At 45.1% G+C, this 21,690-nt stretch overlaps 1 protein-coding gene across 1 annotated transcript; it reads left to right on the top strand.

The window, feature by feature from the left end:
* Window positions 1-947: 947 nt before the first annotated feature.
* On the top strand, window positions 948-20,930 carry ACBD3 (acyl-CoA binding domain containing 3). Its single transcript, XM_055725859.1, has 8 exons — window positions 948-1,226; window positions 8,734-8,875; window positions 9,920-10,060; window positions 10,804-10,962; window positions 12,973-13,147; window positions 16,395-16,587; window positions 17,588-17,872; window positions 18,751-20,930. Exons 1-8 carry the CDS (start codon window positions 968-970, stop codon window positions 18,960-18,962), a joined length of 1,566 nt encoding a protein of 521 aa, XP_055581834.1. The 5' UTR covers window positions 948-967; the 3' UTR covers window positions 18,963-20,930.
* The last annotated feature ends 760 nt before the right edge of the window (window positions 20,931-21,690 follow it).

Raw genomic sequence — 21,690 nt, 5'->3', positions numbered from 1 at the left:
TTTCCTGAAATCCTGTGAGGAGGATCACTTTGTGCTGGGAATTAACCTCCTTAGCTTTGCACGGGAACAACGCTCTCCCCTTGCATAGCACACGATAACAGTATTATTGTGAATGGTGTTTCATGGTCACAAGGGAGTGAGCTAATTGCAGATACAGCTCTTGGAGAAGTAATTGCCTTGTACTTTTTTCTTCCTCTGGCTCATGTCTTTCCTTTGTGAGGAGGCCTGAAGCACGTTTCCAGAGAGAAGAGTGAGAGGTCTGTGGCAGACCTCATGCCACTTTCCAGCTGGAGCAAAAGGCTTTCAATCTGTGACACAGAGCTGTTTAAAAGTCATTATTCCCTTACATAAAGCATGCAAACAGTGCACGCAGAGCGTTCAGCGGCACTGCCGCGAACACTCACGTAGCCTCCCACACCGCGGGATCAGAAGGCTGCGGCGGTGGAGGGCCTGCCACCAGGGGCAGGCAGCCCACACGGTTATGGTGAGAGCCGGGCTGCTGCCCCGGGCAGCTCCGCCGGCCCCGCTCCCCGAGGGGCTGAGGCAGCCCGCTATAGGCGGGTGCCCTCGGGGTGGCGGCAAGGCGGGAACCGGGGGCTGCGAAGCGCTGCGAGGCGCTGCAAGGCACCGTGAGGCCGGCGGGCCCCGGCGGGCGGAGCCTCCCGCTGCCAGGCCTGGCCGCCCCGGCCTGCTCCAGCCCGACAGCGGCGCCGGCCCGAGGAGGAGCCGGAACCGCCGCCGCCCCGAGGAGGGGCCGGGGCCGGGGCCACCACCAAGCCAACAGGGCCCGCGGCTCCACCGCTCGCCTCAGGCGGCTGGCGAAGGGGCGGGGCCTCGGGGCGGCCGTCGGCGAGGAGTGGGCGTGTCGCGGGCGGGGCCGGAAGTTCCGGGTCGGAGGGGACAGGAAGTCGGGACGTGGCCGCCGCAGCGGAGCAGGAGGCGGAGGGCGGGCGGGCGGCGGTGGAGGATGGCGGTGGTGCTGAGCTCCGACCGGCTCGAGGTCTCGGTGGACGGGCTGACGCTGAGCCCTAACGCCGAGGTGCCGCACTGCGAAGCGCGGCCGGGGCAGGGGGAGCCCGCGGCGGGGCGGAGCCGAGCGGGCCCCGGCTCCCCGGGCCAGGCGGAGGTCGGCGGCGAGGCGGCGGAGGAGGCGGCGCTGAGCCTGGAGCGGCGCTGGGGCTTCGCGCTGGAGGAGCTGTACGGCCTGGCGCTCCGCTTCTTCAAAGGTGAGGCCGCCCGGCGACGTGGGCCGCACACCTCCCGCCGGCACCGGGGTGGCGAGGCGGGATCCGCCGCCTCCCGGGACGCCCTGGGCGGTGGCACCGGTCGCCTATCCGCCGAGCCGGGCTGCGGGGCTCCACCTGTGCCCCGGGTCCCCCGAGAGCTGCGGGGGGCAGTGCCGGCGCGGCTCCGGGGCTCGGCGTGCCGGGCGGGGCGGCGAGCAGGGCTGAGCATCGTGTCCCGGCGGTCGGGGTGGCCTGTGGGGATGCGCTGGCCCTGGGGCGAGCGGTGAGCCGAGGCGGGGCGTCGGGCGAAGAGCCGGGAGGCAGCCCCGGGCCGCCCTGTGCCCGCTCCGCGGGGCCGGGAAGGCGTTTCCGAGGGTTTGCACCACCCGACCTAAAAACGGAGCAAAAAATTTAAACCCCTCGTTTGTGGCGTGTGAAGAAAAAACCTTGCCAATGTGGGCGAGGAGTGCGCTGCTTGGGTGTCGTGGAGTCAGCTGCCAGCCGGGATGCTGGCGGGAGGTGTCGTGCCGTCTCCACAGGATGCGAACTTCAAGTCTGGCTTTGCCGCTCCGTGTGCCGTCACGACTCCAGCTGGCAGCTGTTCGAGGGAGCCATCAAATACCCAGGGCGTGGACCTGCAGCGTTTGTCTTAGGAATCCCCTGTAGCCAGGTTTGCTTCCGTAGGAAGCTGGAGGTACCTTGCCACACTGGCTTTCCTCAAGAGGAGGAAATCGACTGTGGTTTGCGGAGGAAGAGCTGTGCTCATTGTAGCACTACGTTGTGTTTGAGCACCTTGCAGCGATGTGTGGCTCTGCTGGCTTCCAGGTGGCTGCTGCTTAATTTTCGGCTGCTGCTTAATGTGGGGTGTCTAGCAACATGCCTGTGCTAGGGAAGATACAACTCTACTTGGAAAGGTCAGTCTTGTGGCAAGCAGTTGATAGATGACAGCTCCCCTCCCCCAGGAAGGCTGCCTCTTCTGAGGGCGAGCATACTGGCAGGTGGAAACTGTGCTAGAAGGACAGAGTTGTCTGTTTTCTTCAGTTTGGCTGACCTGCACCCTGATCATTGTTAGGAGTATGTAAGGCTCTAAGCAATTTTCTTAAGCCTTGCTTCTTTGACCCTGTTACGATGCCTGTCCACAAAGCAGTTTTTCTGTTAGCATGCTAACATGCAGAGATTTTTTTTAAGTGCAAGAACCATAAGGGATCATAAGGGTCTTGATTTCTTTTTTTTTTTTTTTTTTCCCCCCCCCCCCCCCTGTGTCAGAAGCTGGTGCAACCAGGTGTCAGGTTGTGGAAGCTGTCTCTTCTCTCTCTTTCTCCTTTCTGTATAACAAGCTACTTGAAAGAGTTCTGGTTTGGTTTAATGAGCATTTGTTCTTAAAATGTGGTGCAGAAAGAAATACATCTGCAGTAGCAAGTTCTTTATCTTAGTTGACTGTGGTCTTGGATTTAATAATCTACTGAAACCTGTATTTACAATGTAAAAATTACACAGTGTGAATGGGCTTATCTAGACTGTTGCTAATCTATGTCTGTTATATCTCTTGTTTTAATGAAACTTATGTTCTACCTTCATCTCTGCTTGGATCATGAAAAGTCAGTGGAGTGTTACTTGTGTCTAGGTTCCAGTTCCTTGTGTTGTCTAAATGGTGGGGGTTTTGTTGCTTTCCTTTTAATGAAAGCTTAATCTCCACATTTCAACTTACTGCTGCTCTTTTTTTTTAAACTTTCTGCAATTTCTTCTAACGCATGGTTTTGCTCATAAAAGGAAATTTTTCTTCATTGCATAGAGTTGTCAGCCTTTTCAAATTAAGACCTTGTTCCTCTATCCTTATGGCTGGAATAAGTCAAATGAAGTCATTGCCCATACTTTCATCTTTAGTTTTCTGCTGAAAGTGCCGTAACGTGAAGATTCCTATTTATAGATGTGATGGTGAGTTACAGGAGCTTGTAATACTTGGATTGCTGATTCTATATCTGTATGGCTCTGAAAATAATTGATCTTGTTTCCAAATTATTTTCATGCATCCACTGTCAAAACAACTGTGGGAGTGGGCATGCATGTTTTGCAGCCTTGTAGGTGCCAAGGAACAAATACAGATTCCTCTGTTACTTCAAGAAGCAACATATGAGGCATCTGAAGGTTGACCCATGTTAATAGGTCAGTGCTGAGATCCTGTTCCTGATAATTTCTCTAAAAACTATACTGACTTGGAGATGAGGGTGTCTTTTGGAAAATGTTATCTGTCTTAAAGCTAGTTGATATCCTTGCCTTGGTGTATGATGTTACCTACTCACACAGCTACCATGGAACAAACACGTGACTCGGGGCAGCACTTGTTTGGGAGAAGGACGGTGTCTGTGTGATGGGTGGAAGGAGCTCGGGTCAGGATACTAGAGGAGTCCCTGTGCGAGGTCAAAGGCTAAGCAGCATTCGCTAGTTAAGCAGCTTCCTTTCTGCTTCAGTGTGCAGACTGAGTTGTCTGGTTTTAATGCGTGATGTGCTTTCTTCCTAGAAGAGTTGAATCTGATCAGAATACTTTGGATCTGCTTATTACGATGACTGCTAACACTTGTCTGTGGTGGCATTTTGCATGTAGCAGGGTTGCTGGAAGACAGGACAGGGTGGGAGTGCGTATAAACAATGTGAAAAACACAACTGAAACTGGGCTAGGATATTAAGAGTCTCAAAAAGCTACTTTAGTCTTTCTCTGATGAAGACAAGCAGATCTAAAATGCATGACCCTGGGTCACTTCAACTGCGAGGCCTTAGGCTGTGCAGAGGATGTGCACTAGCTTTTTTTAGCATCCATAATGGCTTGTGAAGAAAGCTTTTTAGAATAACAGGGGCATAGAAAGTGGATGGTTAATAGTGTTCCGGTCTACTTTTCCCTGAGAAATGAGAGCCTTCCTTGCAATACGCACCCTTTCCCTTACTCCTCTGTTAAGCCTAGTTCAGGTCAACCAGCGTTGTGGTTGCCATTCAGAAGCTGCTGTGCTGTGCTGGATCCGGTGTACAGTGGAGAACACAGTCACATTGCTGAAATGGGTATGTTTGTTTCAGACAGTCCGTAATGGTGTGCCCTGGGGCAGCTGGCAGCGTAGAAGTGTCTCTGACAATTTATTGTGCATGTTGAGCTGGTACTGGCTACCCCAGTGAGGGTAACTTGTGCAGGGTGGAAGCTGCATCCTGCTGAGGGGGTGGCTTGCATAGCTCTGCCAGCAGATCGCTTCCAGTATCAGCCTGGCTTTATGGTTCTCCACATCCTGTCATCAAAATACCATTGTACCCACCCTTCAATATATGACAGTCCCAGACGTGTTCATGCCTTGTCTGAAGTGATTTGCAGTGTGGCACATCTGAGTGGACAGTATACAGACCATATCGGTTTGGTATGTAAAAGCTCTCCTGGTATGTTAAGTAGTCTAACTTTGACTGCTCCAAGTTTTTCCTCTTATCCCAACAAGAATGCATCTTCACTATCGGCAATACATCATTCTAACTTAATTGTTTGACTTCTTTTTTTTTTTTTGAGGGCTAATTTGATGGCATGATTGTAATTTGTAAGTTAAATAGGCTCTTGTTCTCAGGAATATGAATACCTCTCTAACATCTATGTTTGATGTGAAGTTGAGCTTTGATCATGTTTAATTGGAAGGGCTGGTTGGTAACTTCAACATCTCCAGCAGAGGAGAATTAGGAGCGTAAGAGCGTGTACTGGGATCAGCAGGCAGCGATTCAGTTCTTGTGCTTCTCAGTTTTAGTTTTGCTTATTAAAATTTTGCAAATGAATGCCATTAACATACGTGACTTCTGCTTTTAAAAGCTACAAGGTGAAACATCGTGCTTCACAGACTATTTTCTAGCTTCTTCTAGATAATTGGACTGAATGCTATCCCGTGGGAACTGGGCATTTAGAGAGGGTGCAGTAGGTGAAGTTGAAGTGGAAAGCTGCTCTTACAGGGGGAAAAAATCTGGTGTTACATAGGAGTAACAGTATCTTGTATGATGCAGTCTCTTAAGTCTATTTCTTAAACTCACTTGAGTCTTAAATTTGCAGTTTTATACCAATTCATGTCAATGGTGCACAATGCCACATAGTGCCATAAGCCTCTGTTACCTGCTTTTCAACTTTCTGTTGTGTTTGCATGTCGACACAAACTGTGGGCTTCAAGCACACAGTTGATTACCTGTAGTGCAAGGAGGGTCATTAGTGTTTTGAGTACTGGTTTTCTGGAGTATTCAGCTGAGTTGCCCTCCGTGGATCTCAGTTTTGTGGGGAGCAAGCAGAGCAAGCAGCTGCTGTTAAGGAGAGCTGCCGTAACAGGATAGCTGTTGCGGGGGTGGGAATTGCCCTTTCAGGGGTGACAATGCAGTGTGGTTTCATGGCACACATCAAGGCCTGAGCTTGCAAAAAGTGGGAGCCAGTCTTGCTCTGCTCTGGGTGAACTACTTCATGTCATTAGTGAACTACGTGTGTGTATATGGGTGCTTGCTGCAGAATGCCTAAAGCATCGTAGGTCCATAGCCTGCCTCGTTCATGGTACCGTTCCCTAAACCTCTGCTTGTAGAGTTCGGTCTGTTCGTGGCTGCCGCTTAAGCGCAGAGTTCAGTTGACTACAGAAATTGCCATTTCGGGTGAATGATGATTGGCAGTATTATCAGGGAAGAAGTCTTCTAATCTGTAAGAAAGCTGAGCCTTTCTTTGGCCCTGTTGGGCCAGGCGTACCGGTGGCATTAGGGAGGGTTTTATAGTTGCTGTACTACTCCTGTGCCCATCCTTTGGATTTCTCAATGTGTTCCCTAGAGCTCTTTGGTGTTCTTCAGCCTCTTGACAGCTGTATTAGACATGTGTGTAATAGGTACTTAAATGGTACGTTCACGGATGCTTGAATAAATCTGGCACTTCTACTTGTCTGGACTCATTAATGCTCTTTTTTTGGCATATTTGATTCTGCACATGGCTTCAGGTCCTCTGGTTCAGTTTAACAACACTTCCAAATTTTTGGGATAATTATACAGCGTGGTTCATGCTGAATAATTCAACTGAAAAATAGCTAGTATACAACTTTGTTCTCTTGACTGGCTCCAAATATTTTTCTGAGAGCTTGCTTCTAATCTGTATTATCTACAAGTCACTGAATGCCTGTCTCATATTTTTCTCATCTGTCTGTTTTCCTCTCTTATCTAGCTTGTTTGTTTTTCTTCCCTTGGGTCACCGTTATTTGTAAACACAGATTTTTGGTTTCCCTTGACAGTTAGCGCTTGAGGTCTGACTTGTCTGTTTTGTGAAAATGCAGATGTGCTGTGTATAGCATGGGAAACAGCATATTTATTTTTTTTTTTCCCTTTAACCCTCTTCAGAAGTGTGTTCGAGTGCTGACGGTGTTGGCTTGCTTAGGTAGCAGCCTAGTACAGCAAATGGCTGGGGGCTCTGACAAACAGCTGTCGGTACACAGCTTGTACAAGGCAAACCATGCTGTAGGGACCCCTTTGAGAAGAGTACTTTGCTTGGAAGCCTGGCAAAATCTGTGTGGTACCCTTATCAATCGACTTGCTTTTAAGCATGCTGCCCCAGAATATTAAGTATGATTTCCAAGTGTGTGCTGTTTAATGGAAGTGCTTGCTACCCAATATGCAAATTCTGAGTTAAATGTGAAGTGTGAAAGAAATGAGGAGAAGCCAAAGGACTCTGTGTGGCCTGAGAGCAGGAGCTCTGAGACCCAGGGACAGAGCTTACCAGGATGCGGTGATCTGCAGCTCTTTAAGGATCACAGACTTGGGGTGGGAAGGGACTTCTGGGGATCAAGTTTAACCCTCCTGTGTGGACCAGGCTTCTCAGGACTCTGTCTGGGTTTTGGATATCTCCAAGGATGGAGACTTCAAAACCTCTCTGTGCATCCTGTTCCAGTGCTTAATCACTCTCACAGTTTAAGAAAAAAAAAAAAAAAAGCAAGCCCCCTCTTAAGCATAGGTGGAGTTTCCTATATTTCAGTTTGTCTGCTGCTGCTTGTTGTAAGGTTGTGCGATATTGGGAGAAGAGCAAATACTTGAGATTCTGGAAGAGTGGAGTGGACCTCTAGGAATGGATAATAAACAATTCAATGTTTACCTTCCTAATTCTTTGATTCTGGCTTTAAAACAAATGGCATGCACGTAGTGGTTCCTTGTGATGTTTTAACTGAGTCAGTTCAGTAACATACTGAACTTACTCTGTCAAAAATAGAGCTTTTTGCTGTGACCTGCAAACACTTTTCCTCTGGGGTTGTTTCCAATTTTCAGAAGCATTCGCTCGGAGTTTTTCAGTAAGCCATAGTAGTGGTATTTCCCCTACTCCTTTGTTCTGAGATTTGCTGCTTTTCCTGTTAATAACTCTGTTCACAAGCATCAGTTGAGCAATTTTGCAATCTGTAAACGTCAGCCCTAAAATTTGGGTGTGAATCGGACTGCTCAGATTGGGGCTGTAAACAGCTTGCTCCGAAAGAGAGCTGGGAACCAGTGGCAGCTGTGCCTGCAGTTCCTGACACATGGAGAGCAGTTAGAGTACAGTCATGTGGAATGAGGAAGCTATTACCAGAGGTAAACAATAGTCATTTCAGCCTTCCAAAAGGAGATGATGCTTTTTTATTTATTCTCCTGTTCAAGAAAAAGGTCTTTTCTTAATGAGCAGTGTAATTTTCAATAGCAGTGCCTGTTGCTTAATTTGTTTTGACAGTTTAAATGTACTGAGGTAAGTCCTAGCTGACTCAATCGTACATCATTTTAAGTCAAGGCAAGTCGTCTTGCCAGTAAGTGTGGTGGGATATTACCAGGACCACTTCAGGAGGTGTTGGTGTGGAGTTGTTGGAATTCTGATTATGTTCAGGCTTCTGTTGCTTGTGTCACATGGCCAGAGCCTTCTGCACGTGTTGGTGCTGATGGGGTCACCTCTGAGGCTTTTCATTGTGAGGGGTTATTCCAGCTGCCTTGGCAAAGTGCAGCAATCATGTTCCCTCAAGGAAAACTCCCATAATTCTGATTTATTTTTTTTTCTTCTCTGCAGTTTTCCTTGCCCTAAACCTTGCTTGTTCCGCTTTCATTGATGTGGAGAGCAATCTATAAAGTTAACATCACATCTTTCTTTGTGGAAATTCCTTCCTATCCACACTACAATAGACTTGGCAGACACATTTGAAATCAAGTTAAGGTTTTTAAATATTTGTGAGATACAGATCCATATGGTATAATGTTCAACTAATTAACATAAATATTTATGTCACAACTTATTAGCTGAGGTTGAATATAGATGGTATGATGAAAAACACAATTAAGTTTCAGCAGCTGAAGTAGATGTGCTGCTTCTGGACGGATCTATATTTGAATAGAACTGACAATTTGTCTAACCTTTTGTGACTTCTCTTATTCTTTTTTCTTTTTACAGAGGAAATCATGGTAGTGGCTATACAAAATGTTCTTTGCTATCTTTAGCTTAATTAATCGCAACACTGAAAATTTTTTTCTGCAGAAAAAGATGGCAAGGCCTTTCATCCAACATATGAAGAAAAACTCAAACTTGTGGCACTGCACAAGCAGGTTCTGCTGGGACCTTACAACCCTGACACTTGCCCTGAAGTTGGATTCTTTGATGTGCTGGGGAACGATAGAAGGTAAAAGGGCTGGTGCTCTTACTGGTCTTAACTCTGCTTTTCCTGTCTGAAGATAACATCATCCAGTTTCCCCCATGAGACAAGTATGTGGGTTGCCTCGACACATGTGTATGGTAGTGGAAAGTGAGAGTGGCCTCTTCAAATACACCGTAGAAATCTGAGTCACAGTTCAGTGAAGGAGCTAACAGAAGGTTGTTGGGTTTCGGCCAGCCCCATTAGGAAAAGCTGCTCTGCTGTGCTAACAGTCCAGTTTCTCGTAGCAGTTTAAGACTCAGCTGTGTGTCAGTGTGCAGGCCCGCGTTTCATCCAAACTCCACACCAGGGTTACAGCAGGCAAAGCCCTTTGCCGGTGGTAGCAGCAGTCGCCATAGCTTTTGCTAATGCTCCAGATAACTTCTGATACCAGATACCTGATGCATGCAAACTCTTGATTGAATTTTTGACATCTGGGCAGTCTCAGGCTTGTCTCTTGTATTGCTTGCAGTTCAGGCTGCACTTCAGATGTTCGTTGTTGCTATTTCTAGTGTGAAGGCCATGTGCAACACAGCACTGGCTTCTTGGAGCCAGACCCAGCGCACTGCTTTTGCCCAGGTGGATGTAGCTTTCCTTTAGGAGGAGCCAGGTTGTTCCGTTCAACTAACTGAAACACTAGAATCGATCGTTGTTACAGTGTTTGTTCATCCAGGAAAATGTATGCATATTTTCCCACAAACTCTAGTGAGAGAAGGGTAAAAAATAATTCAGGTTCATCTGTAGTTGGGAAGTTTCTGGATGTAGTTCAGAATTTTAAGTAGGGTTGATGGTATGTATGAGACTTCCTATAAGCACTTAATTATGCCTGTTTGAAAGAGTTGTTCTGGTGCAGGCAGGCGAGAGCACTGTGCTGTCTTTGGGAAGAAGGTGTTGGTTCTCTGAAACTGCGTATGATAAAGTTTGGTCCCTGTGCACCCAGCTTTTTTTTTTTTTTTTAGATGGGTTATCAGAGTTCACTACTGACTTGAAAAGAGTTGAGTCTTCTGTTATTTCAGCTGATTTCTCTCTCAGGAAGGAATGGGCTGCCCTTGGAAACATGTCAAAGCAGAAAGCTATGACAGAATTTGTGAAGCTCCTGAATAGGTGCTGCCACTTGTTTTCAACGTATGTCACTTCCCACAAGATAGAGAAAGAAGAACAAGAAAAGAAAAGGTAATGTTTGAGTCCTTTGGTGTTGGAGTGTATTGTGTGTAACTCGACCTATGGGCAGTATCACAGCTAGCTTAGGCTGAAGTTGTCTTGGGAAGAGAAATGCTTGAAGTTTAGGTGGCTGTGGTGCCTTATGATCTCTTTAAGTGTTTTTACTTTGCCTGTAATGAATGATTGTTTCTGAGGTGAAGACACCTACAGTACAAGGGGGTTTTAAGCTTTTGGTGCTACTGTCATCTGCTTCACAAAATGTCTGCCCTGATACATCTGTGGACTAAACATGTTCAGAACATGAAATTGTCGGGTGTTTTAAACTGCTCTGCTAGTATGGGTTAGCAATTTGACAAAGGCTATCTTCTACTATTATTTATGTATCATGTGATTAATAAACTATAGCATCCATGTAATTACTGAATATATGTTAAAGCTTGGAAGATGCATTTAAGGTTTTCGGGCAACTTTTTCTGTTGCACTCTCTGACAGATAGCGTACTAACAGGTTAAATGAATATCAAGTTACGATACATCATTTTTACTTGTCATGCTGCAGAGTGCAGTAAAACTAAAAAGTAATGTGATTTCTTCTTGTGTCCAGTAAGACACTTCTCCAGGCCAATTTAAGTGGGAGGAGATGATACCAAACAAAAAGCCTTTTTGGGCAGGCAAAAGGCAGGTTGCAGCATGTGGAAAATAACTCATCCTAGGATTGTAGGAATGCTGAAATAGCTTACTGAGTGGATGTTGCAGAAGAGAAGAGGAAGAACGAAGGCGACGTGAAGAGGAGGAGCGTGAGCGTTTACAAAAAGAAGAAGAAAAACGTAGGCGAGAAGAGGAGGAAAGACTGAGAAGGGAAGAAGAAGAGAGGAGGAGAATAGAAGAAGAGCGACTTCGGATGGAACAACAGAAGTGAGTAGCTGAAACAAACAACACTTCAAAGAAAATAGCTGCCTTAAAATTGAGGCAATTGTATCTAACTGATTAAACAGTTGATGCTAGAATTGAATGCCTGAAGTTCAGAGCACTCAAGTCTGGCAGTGACACTTGCATCCTTAGTTAAGGTGGGGTCAGTTTGCAGACAGTAATTATCCTGTTGTGTTACTGTATGCAGCCTTCTCAGATGAAAGTGCCAGAGAAGCTTTCTTTAAAGAGAAGCTCTGGAGGCTTTTGGGTTCAAGAGTTGCACCTCCTGAAGACTTGCGGCTCTGCTTCTTAAATGATTAATGCTGCGCTCAACCGAGCAGAGTGAAATGTCCAGCGGGAAGCGTTGTTTGAACTGTCACTTGAAAGTTTCTATCCCTTCACAGGAGGCGGAGCCTTGCAAAAAGGATAAGGGCACTTCAGTGGGGTGTTCTGAATGCATGGCTGAAATTTTCTAACATGGTAGTCTTAAGCTACCTCCTTAAAGGTGCTCCCTTTCTTGGAAGTGTAGATCTCATTTGTATGCTGACAATCACTGGATCTTACCACCTTTCTAAAAGAAATACACAATTTGTGTTCTAATACACTTAATCTCTGTTTGTAGCCTGAAGTAAATTGTTTCCTTAGAATATACAGCTCTAGTTGTTTTTCATTGTTCCCATCACATTCAGATGGAGAAAACATGGATCTAGCTTTGCACACTGTGTTTAAGAGAATAGTAAAACACCAAAGCTGTTCCATATCCATCAGCAACCGTTTTCCATAATAAAAATGTCTTCACAGGGGGTGTCTCTGAAGTAGATCCTGCACTTGCTATGTAGTGGTTTTAAGGAGCAAATAATTAATCCACAAATTTTACTGTTTGTTTAATGTGGTGAGAGCCAGAGAAGTGTAAAATACAGACATAAATGAACAGAGAATACAATAAAAAATGTTGCACAGCCCTAAGTAACAAGAAGTGTGGTATGCCTTGAAGTTGAGATATTTTTTTTTTACATTAATAGCAGTTGTGTATTAAGTGGTTGTAGCAGGTTACAAAGAGAAAGAGCTTAGACAGAAAGAGAATGTGGATACATACACTTGGCCTGTATGTATGTATCTAAACTGGTTATAGTTACTACTCTTCAGCAAAATTTTGCCCTTTAGGATACTGAACCAGTCCTAATACTGGAGCTTTTAGAGGATGATTTTTTTGGGAGGGAAAGAATCCTGCGTTTGTGTGATACTACTTCCTTCCTCTGAAGATAGCTAGTCATTATGGACATACGTGAGACAGACCCTGGATCTAGCTGATAATTTTACTGTGTAGTTCGTTAGCCTTTTGTAGAGAGGAGAAAAACTGAGCCTGTGTGTAAGTAACCCATGTAATGTTCCTCCTGCAGTTTCACCAGTTCAGTTTATTGGAGGCGCAGATGCCCTATTTGGCAGCATCTTTTTTTCGTTCCTGAATTAGGCCACAGTCAGTCATGCTTTTCATATTTGTTTGCATACTCCTGGGAAATTAAGATAGTAATGTGGCGTGTTCTTCTTAGGTTTACCAAAATGCATTGGTGTGTTGTACCACAGCAGGATTGTTCTTACCAGTATTTGTAGAAGGGCTGCTAGAAGAATGGCTTCTACATGTTCTCTGGAAGAACCAAATGTGGGGGTTTTGCCTTGCTTGAGAAATTTAGTCGTGTGTTTTTGTAGCACTACATCTTTGTCAGACTACAGATTGAGAATTATGTAAGAGGTCTTTTTTTAATTGTTATTTTAACATTTGATGTTTTCAAATGTGGAGTAAAAATTGTTGCTTCCTTCTTTATATTCCCAGCATATCTTGACAAAATTTACATTGGCATGACCTCTGGGCTGTGCTCTGTTATGTAGATTTGTTTTAATTGGTTTTCCCAGGAATTGAATTAACTGTCTTTGAGGCCATTTAAATCACTTAAGTACAGGATTCCCCCAGCATCATCAGCTGCTTGTAATCTTCATGCTCTCCTCCCACCGATCTAGGCAACAGATAATGGCAGCACTGAACTCCCAGACTGCAATCCAGTTCCAGCAGTATGCAGCCCAGCAGTACCCGGGCAACTATGAACAGCAGCAGATCCTAATTCGGCAGCTCCAAGAACAGCATTATCAACAATACATGCAGCAGTTGTATCAAGTCCAGCTTGCACAGCAACAGGTATGGCTGGCCAGCTGAGAAACTTGGATTTTTATGTCCCAGGCTGTCCCTGGGAGGTGTTAACTTGCCTGCTGTTACCTCCTTGAAAAGATAATTGCTACAAGAGAGTGTTGTAGTGACTAATGCTGCTTCACATTCAAACACCAAAGCTCATTTAGTTAACCTTTTCAAGTAGTTTTCCGAGGCAGCCATTAGTTAAGAAAACTGTAGTAAGCAGCCTTTACTAATTACTTTGTTCGATATTATTCTTGGACGCCTGATGTGGAGTGCTCCGCTGCAGCATCGATTGTGTGTAACTCTGTGGGGATACAGACCAGGGCATCTGAGCAGGAGCAGACCTGTTCAGGTGACTCTCCCTGTAGGGATCACACCTGAAGGTCTGTGTGGACCAGCAGGCTGTGGTCAGCCCTGGGTTTCCAGCTGAACGTGCATGTGCACTGCCACATCCGCTACTGGGTGTGAGATTGCTCCTCCCTGCCAACTTGAGCACTACTGACTTCTCTCTCCTTTTACATCTATTGTCTGATACCACTGGCTAATTAAGTCTCCTGCTTGTGATTTGGGTGGGAGGATAGACTTTTGTATTGCTGGTAGCAATGGGTGGCAGTAGGACGTGACTTCTTTGCAAAGGTTTTGTGCCTGGGCTTGGAAGGCTACTTTTCTTTAGGTGAATTTTGCGTATCTGGCAAATGTGCTGTATTCACATCTCAAGCTACTTTAAAGTTTAAGAATGTCTTAAACACATGCAAGCCAGACTTCAGACACCAGTGCATCTGACTTCTCTGGGCAGGACCTGAATCTTGAATGGCCTATAACTGCCAGCCTGAGGTCTGGAGGTCTGTTGTTCTTGAGCTAAAGACTTAAAATTCAGGAACTAATTTCCCATTAAGTCATTTGTATTTTGACAAGGCTGACACCTCCAAAGAACTGTCCAAGGAAGGAATCCATGTGAATATCATGAAGTTCAGCGAGGCCAAGTGCAAGCTCCTGCACCTGGTACCAGTACAGACTGGGGGATGAATGGACTGTGAGCAGCCCTGCAGAGATGGACTTGGGGACACTGGTGGATGAAAAACTGGCTATGAGCTGGCAATGGGCTCTTGCAGCCCAGAAGGCCAACCATATCCCGGGCTGCATAAAAAGTGTGGTCAGAAGACTGAGGGAGGGAGGTGCTTCTCCTTCTCACCTCTCATCAGACCCCACCTGGAGCCCTGTGTCCCGCTCTAGGGTCCCCAGTGCAAGAAAGACCCTGGACCTGTTAGAGCTGATCTGAGGAGGGCTGCAAAAATGGTCGGAGGGCTGGAGCACCTCTCCTGTGAAGAAGGGCTGAGAGAGCTGGGGTTGCTCAGCCCAGAGAAGAGAAGGCTCCGGGGAGACCCTATTGCAGCCTTTCAAGACTTAAAGGAGGCTTGAAAGAAAGACTGAGAAAGACCTTTTTACCAGGGCCTGTAGTGACAAGATCTGGGGCGATAGTTTTAATCTGAGAGAGTGTAGATTTAGGTTGGACATAAGGAAGAAATTTTTTTTTTATGAGAGTGTTCAGATGCTGAATCAGGTTACCCAGAGAAGCTGGTGTCCCTGCCCGTGGCAGGTGGGTTGGACTAGGTAATCTTTAAAGATCCCTTCCAACCCAAAGCATGATTTGAAGTGATGTAGGAAAGTCAGAGGCTTCCTGTCCTGTTATAGTTGCGCTTTAAGCTTAATGACACCTTGGTACCAGTGCTCTGGTGTCATAGTGGTAAGCAAAAGCTATAGCCTCATCAGTCATGTCCTCGATGCCTTCTGTAATTGATAACTGCCCCCTTGAGACTGAGGTGTCAGAGACACTGCTGCCAGTTTTCTTCAGTGCTATCAGCACTGGCTCCTTTCAGTCATGGCTGGCTGCTTTCTACATAGAAAAGACTGATGCCCTCCAAGACCTGGGCAAAACAGCCTTTCCTTTATAGTGGCTTACAAAATAAGAAGTCTGCTGGGCAATGAAGCTTATCTTCCGAGTCTGTTTGGACAACTCTTGTAGAGGAAAGGATGAAAGACGAGCATGTAACAGCTAAAGTTACTTGATTCTACTTCAGACTTCCCTGAAGACTCAGGTAGCCTCTGTAACACTTCTGAGGAATACATCCTTTTTTGGATGCCTGTAACTCTGCAGCCTTGGGATCTGTTAGTGTAATTAAAAGTGCTGTTCTGTCATGGCTGCTTACAGATCAGCTTGTGTTACAACTAGTTCTGGCAAGGCTGTGTGCAGTAGTTTTCTAGAAAAGTTCTCGCCAGTTTACGTTGTCTCAGTGTGTGTAGCATGGCAGCAGTAGAAGGTAGATCTGTGCAGCATCTGTACAGTTGCTCAAATTTGAAATCTAATGTTTGGCTGTGTTGTCTTCATGCTCCTTCAGGATACCTATATTACATTCATTCATCAAAATCATGTGCTTATTAGGTTACTCTTTAAAGAATGGTACTGTCACTTACACCTTTTTCTCTGTCCCAACAAGAAAGCGTACGTAATCTGTACTGATATCCCCCTGCCCCTAGTTAAGCCTTGAAGGTAAAGGGGTAATGCAGCCTGCTCAAATCCAAAAGGATGTTTGTTGCCTTGTATAATTTCATTTTAGGTATATTTAATCCTTTGCACAGGGACAGCGTGGTAAATTCTATCTAAAGAGTTTCAATGTAAGTAAGTCATGTTCTAAAAGCAGCACCTCTGAGCTTTAACGACTCTTCTTCCAGACCACTCACAGTCCTCGTAGCTCTTCATGCTTCCTGCTTTGATAGAGAGCCCCATAGAGCAGATTAACTCACAAATTGGCGAGTAGTTGTTAAACCTTAAATACTTGCAGCTCTTCTTAGACCTGGATGAGCTCAGATTGGAACCCTTTCAGCCCACTGGTAAAAACCAGCAAACAAGTCATCACTTTCAATTTTGAAGGGAGTGTTATAGGAATTACTGGAATGCAGAACTTCTGTAGTTAAGTGCAGGAGTTTGTGTGTGCCCTAATTAACTTGGAAGTTGAATCTTTTTGTTCAGCTTGTATCTGCCAGCCTAGAACAAAGTGACTTCACTCCCCTGATACGACGTACATGTAATTCTCACTGGTTAGTGTGTGATGCGTCTGGTCTTTTATGTCAGCCCTCTTTGTGGGGTGCAGGGGGAGGTATTTTTGTCTTTAAAATGTCTTTATACCCTCTGCTGGAAGAGGGAGACATCTTAGGGAGGTTTTGGTGTTACTTGATTTGATTTCTGTCATTTTAGGCAGCCTTACAAAAACAGCAGGAGGCGGTTGTGGCAGCAACAGGGACACCCCTGACTACTGCATCAAAGGTGAATGCACCTGCCCCAGGGGACACCCCATCCATTAACGGGCAGGCCAGTGCACATGCAGACAGCCCTGAAAAAGAGCTGGATCCAGAGGCTTTGGAAGAAGCGCTGGAGAATGGACCAAAAGGTAGGACTAGCTAGACTCAGTAATTAAAAAATAAATGGGTGCAAGCCTTTTCTGGGTTCGCTATCGCTCTTTGCTTGGCTTCACTGGGCTATGGAAGAGCTAGGTTTAATTCCTTGGTCCAGTTTCTCTCAAGGGAGAACAATATTGCACAGGCAAAACCCAGCTTTGTGGGCAGGGAAAGAGAAAGCAGCAGAAGCATTTCAGGCAAAGTGGACAGGATCCAGAACATCCTTTCACTCTTGACTTGAAGGAAAGGAGTGTAAAAGTTCTGGCAGAAAGCTCTTCGGTACAGAAATATGTGCAATCTTATTTGAACTCAGATCAAAACAGTGATTTAGCCTTGTGGATTAAAATAAAGCTACATCCTTCTTGCTGTCTCGGAATACTGCCCTACCAGTGGCTTAGCCTGGTCCTGTGTGCAATCTGGACTGCTGTCCCCTCCCATTTCCCACCCCTGCCTTCCTCAAACAGCTTCTAGGAAGCTGTAGAAGCAGAGCAGGGAAAGTAGCCTCCCAGCAGCACTCTCATCACTGGTATTTCTGGTGTTGCCTCTATACTTTCATCCATAATCAGCAGTCCTCAAAAGACTTGCTTGGATCCCAGTACGGAACTGACACCAGCGCAGTCCCTGTCTGTGTAGCGAGGTGTTCAGTTATTTAGTCAGTATCTGGTAATTTCTAGACAAGTCCACAACTTCTGGTTCTGTCACATTAAAGATCTTTTCAGTGAAGGGTTTTGTGCAGTGTAACCCCATGTTTTCTGTGTAAGCACTGTTGGCTTAAATATAACAGATGGGCAAACTAGTAGGGCTTGTGTGTGCAGTGTTAGATCTAAACTCATGCAAGTTTCAACTGTGAAAACCAAACCAAACAAAACCCAATAATTACTTGGAAGCAACTTGGATGCTTGTGGCCCTCAAGTGCCCCTAAGGCACACTTAAGTATGCAGCATCAGTAACTGAAACAAGGCTTAACCAGAGTATTTCTTCCCCTCTCTCCAGATTCCGTTCCGGTGATAGCTGCCCCATCGATGTGGACACGACCCCAGATAAAAGACTTCAAGGAAAAAATCCGGCAGGATGCAGACTCTGTGATCACAGTGGGCCGAGGAGAAGTAGTTACAGTTAGAGTACCAACCCACGAAGAGGGGTCTTACCTCTTTTGGGAGTTTGCTACAGACAATTATGACATTGGTTTTGGGGTGTATTTTGAATGGACAGACTCCCCTAATACTGCAGTCAGTGTGCATGTCAGCGAATCCAGTGATGATGAGGATGAAGAAGAAGGTAAGCGTGCTTATTTATGTGAACTGCCAATCCTTCAGAGCTTGCCATGGGGGGGAAGACCCAACTGATTGTCTCGTGTAACTTCCTAGTTCCCCCAGCTTCCATCTAGGTGAAATCTGGCCTTTAATTTTGGATAGGAAGTGCAATTCTGAAGTGAACTTCAGTCACCTGATTTGGTCATAGATAGGTTAAAGCATTTGAGGGTGGGGAAATCCTTTTCCAAAGTTTTAGTTACTGCTTAGTGTGCCCTCTCGTTCAAATCAGCAAGCTAGATTGAAACTGTGCCGTAATGGAGCATAATGGATCTGCACACTGCAAGTGTTAAGAAAAATCCTGCCCTGCTGTTCATCAACTTTTTCTAGGGAGGAAGTTTCCTTGAGGCTTCAGCAAAACAGCTTAAAAGAATAATTCCTGATAGTGGCCAGGGCACGAGTCACAGCTTTACCTATGGGGGAGTCTAGCATACCACCAGAGAAAATACGTTTTGAAATGAGCACGTGATTTGCGTACGAACTGCTCTGACATAGGAAGCAGCAGCCTTCTGGGGGGTATTACTACTCAGTAGTTGGGAGCAGTCAGTGTGGGGTCATGTCTTGTTGAACACTAGAGCTTGGCATCTCTACAAACTGACCCAGCTGTGCTGGGAAGATGGGTGTGGTGAGTTGTCAATATCAATATCAAACTGTAAAATTCATGGTAAAGTGAGCGTGCTTACTGTTCCTCCTGCTTTTGAATGCTTTAGCCACAGCTTTGGTATGAGCTCCCTCAACCCATCTGATTTTTAAACTAACAAAGAGCGCCTTGTCCGCTACAGATCAGTCTGACTTTCTCTTGTAAAGCATCCACCCATGTTAACGGACACTTTTTTTTTCTTGCAGAAAATACTAGCAGTGAAGAAAAAGCCAAAAAGAATGCCAACAAGCCTCAGCTAGATGAAATAGTGCCTGTGTACAGACGAGACTGTCACGAAGAAGTGTATGCTGGCAGCCACCAGTACCCAGGGAGAGGAGTTTATCTTCTTAAATTTGACAACTCCTACTCTCTATGGAGGTCAAAAACAGTTTACTACAGAGTTTATTATACTAGATAAAGGTGTGGCTGTGTCTGGGCTGTGCAGAAGATGTCATTTTATTTGGAATTTTCTTCAAGCATAATGGATCCTTTTGAGTCTGTGTTTTATCCTGTCTGTATCTGTATGGTTTGTGTGAACTTTAACAAGTAGACACTGGGATCTTCCTGCTCCATGACACTAATGCATATTGCATTGGGCTTAACACAGGATCTCCCTAGCCCTTTTGGGTATTGGAGTTAACCAATGGAAGTCATTGGCTCCAATGCTAAGGTCACATCAGTTGCATTTGTTACAGCCTCATGAAAAAGGGGGAGGGAGTTGCTGGCTCACTGGCTGGGTGATCTGATGTTTCCAGGTCTGGATGCTTTGAATAACTTGTTAACGGTTAATTTAAAGGTCCCATCAATAACTGGTAGATTTGGATGCAGTTTGCTGTGTAGCAAGTTTCTCTTAACTGTAATTGAATGTCAGATTTTTACACCATTAAAACTTGAAACTTTAAGTTGATGCAGTTTAGAAACAAGTTGTCTCGCTTCTGTCCTCATCAAAGAAGAAACATTCAGTTCCTTGAACCAGTGTAGTGGCTAAGACAGGGATGAACAGCATCCTGAAAGTACAGCAAATAACCTCTCCTGAAGATGTAAACTGAGTGACAATTTATAATATACGTAACAAGAAGAACCTTAATCTCTCTGCCCTGCTGTTAACCCTAGAATAGACAAAGTCATTTTTTGAGGCAATTGACTTTGAACCAGGGCACAAACAATTTCTAAGTTTGGTGGGTTTTTAATGGGGTAGACTTTAAAAAAAAAAAAACAAACAACAACAAACCAAACCAAAACAAACCAACAACAAACTAACTACAAACCTGAAAACAGTTTTCTGTACCATGTTCTGGTTTGTCTGTTTTTGTAAAACCTGAATAAGCACGTTGTGCATCTGCAGAACAGTAAGTCACTTTGATAAAGTATAGGAATTAATGTTGCACTAATTATGGAAATCACTGCCAGTCCATTTTAGTCTGAGCTGGTGATACGTGGGTGCAAACTTTCTGCTTTAATCTGTAAATGTCTGCAGAAAGGCAGAGTGCACATACAGATACTTAATAATGTAGCTTTAATCTCAGTTTCATATGGTTTGGTTGGGGCATTTCATATTTTGTATTGTGGAAAAATGCAGGTGGCTACCTGACTTGAGGCTGCAGAAGGAACCTGCTGTCCTTGGAGCCCTGCGCCCCAGGGGTGAGGTGTTGGCAGTGATGACTTGCACAAGTGCTCTCTGCATGGGTAACTGAAAAGAAACTTGGTAGCTAAAAGAAAACGGTTACTTTGAGTGTCTCAGATCAGTTCTTGCAGTAGGACTCCCGTTGATTAGCTGCAGTGTGTACAGTTCCACGGCAGATGATACTAAGTTTGTGGGATTTGTTTGAATAATCAGTTTGTACATACATAATACTTTACTTTTCTCATACCAACCATGGAGATACTTCTCCTAGAGTGTTTAACTTGTCATCTTGCGTTTGGTTCAGCAACACCATACAAGCTTATAGCTAGTTAGTGCTGCTTTATCCAAAAACACTGTACAATGTTCTGCTCTTGTGTACATACAGTATATAAACCATGAATTTAGAAAGTACCTTGCTTTTAAAGAAAACTGTATTTAATGTAAAAAAAAACAACCAAAAAAAACCAAAAAAACAAAAACTTTTAAAAAGGCAGGCACTAATATATTTCTTCTGGTCTTCAATTTAAATTTTTTTTGTCCATACAAAAATGTTATAACTTTTTTCTCTAAGAATATCTGTTCTTGGGAGTGGTGTTTGTCGCTTTAAATGGCAGCACTTACTGTCATGTGTTGGATGTTAGAACTTTTACGTTTTCAGACTTTTTTTTTATTGCCTTTGGCTGTTGGTTAGTACAGTACAAGTGCGATTTCAAGATACCTTGAGATAGTATTTAATCCTAATTAAAATACATTTATCTGTAATGCTGTTGGCTTTTTATTGATTTGGAAACCTTGGCATTGCTGCATATGGCTATTGAGTTAAGTATGGCTATTGAGTTAAGATAAGCTTGTCCTCTTCCCTGTGATTTTTAAAAATCCAGTGCCATGTTAACAGTGTGGTCTTAGCAGCCAAATCACTTGGGCCAAAGGCTCTGCATGAGATGTGTCACTATCTTGCTTGATGAGGCCATCTGTCAACATTAGAAGAGCCCAGCTTGAACAGCGTAATCACTTTGGTTTTTGAAAGGGTTGGATGTGGGCAGCTGACACTTGTAAGCTATTTTCTGCCTAGGAGAAAAGCATCCCACTCTCCCCGAGGTATAGTGAACCCAGCCCCGAGGGGTGGTACGAGCTGGCAGCATTGTACTGAAAAGCCCTTTGCCCAGAACCATGCACGGTTTAGACTGAACAAGAAGAAAAGCGAGACTGGAGAGGCAAAAAGGCAAGTGATGCTAAGGTTTCTGTTGGCCAAAATTGCCCTCTGCCACTTCCCTGCTGCTAGTAAGTAGCTTATCCTGGAGCTGAGGCCAGAAGCGGGTTTTGCCCTAGTTTGCTGGCTGGCCCAGTCCCTGTAGGCAGCAACCTCTCAAGCTAGCGTGTCCAGATTTCATCTGGGGAGCAGAAGTCTCTTCAGGGAGAACAAAACAAATGCTGTGCTGCTAAAGCAAGATGCTGAGAATCAGTTCAATGTACCGTATGGTCTGAGAATGCTCCAAACTAGTTTCACGTGAAGTGTGCAAGT

This window comes from Falco cherrug, chromosome 13, assembly GCF_023634085.1.
Source record: "Falco cherrug isolate bFalChe1 chromosome 13, bFalChe1.pri, whole genome shotgun sequence".
Classification (NCBI taxonomy): Eukaryota; Metazoa; Chordata; class Aves; order Falconiformes; family Falconidae; genus Falco; species Falco cherrug.
This window is presented reverse-complemented; position numbering and strand designations above follow the sequence as displayed.

What these genes read in the sequence shown, in the direction of transcription:
- ACBD3 (XM_055725859.1), top strand. Translation starts at nt 968, where the DNA reads ATGGCGGTGGTGCTGAGCTCCGACCGGCTCGAGGTCTCGGTGGACGGG. An exon ending in GAAGAACAAGAAAAGAAAAG is followed by an intron (nt 10,061 to 10,803) that starts GTAATGTTTGAG and finishes TGGATGTTGCAG; the next exon opens with AAGAGAAGAGGAAGAACGAA. An exon ending in GCTGGAGAATGGACCAAAAG is followed by an intron (nt 16,588 to 17,587) that starts GTAGGACTAGCT and finishes CCCTCTCTCCAG; the next exon opens with ATTCCGTTCCGGTGATAGCT.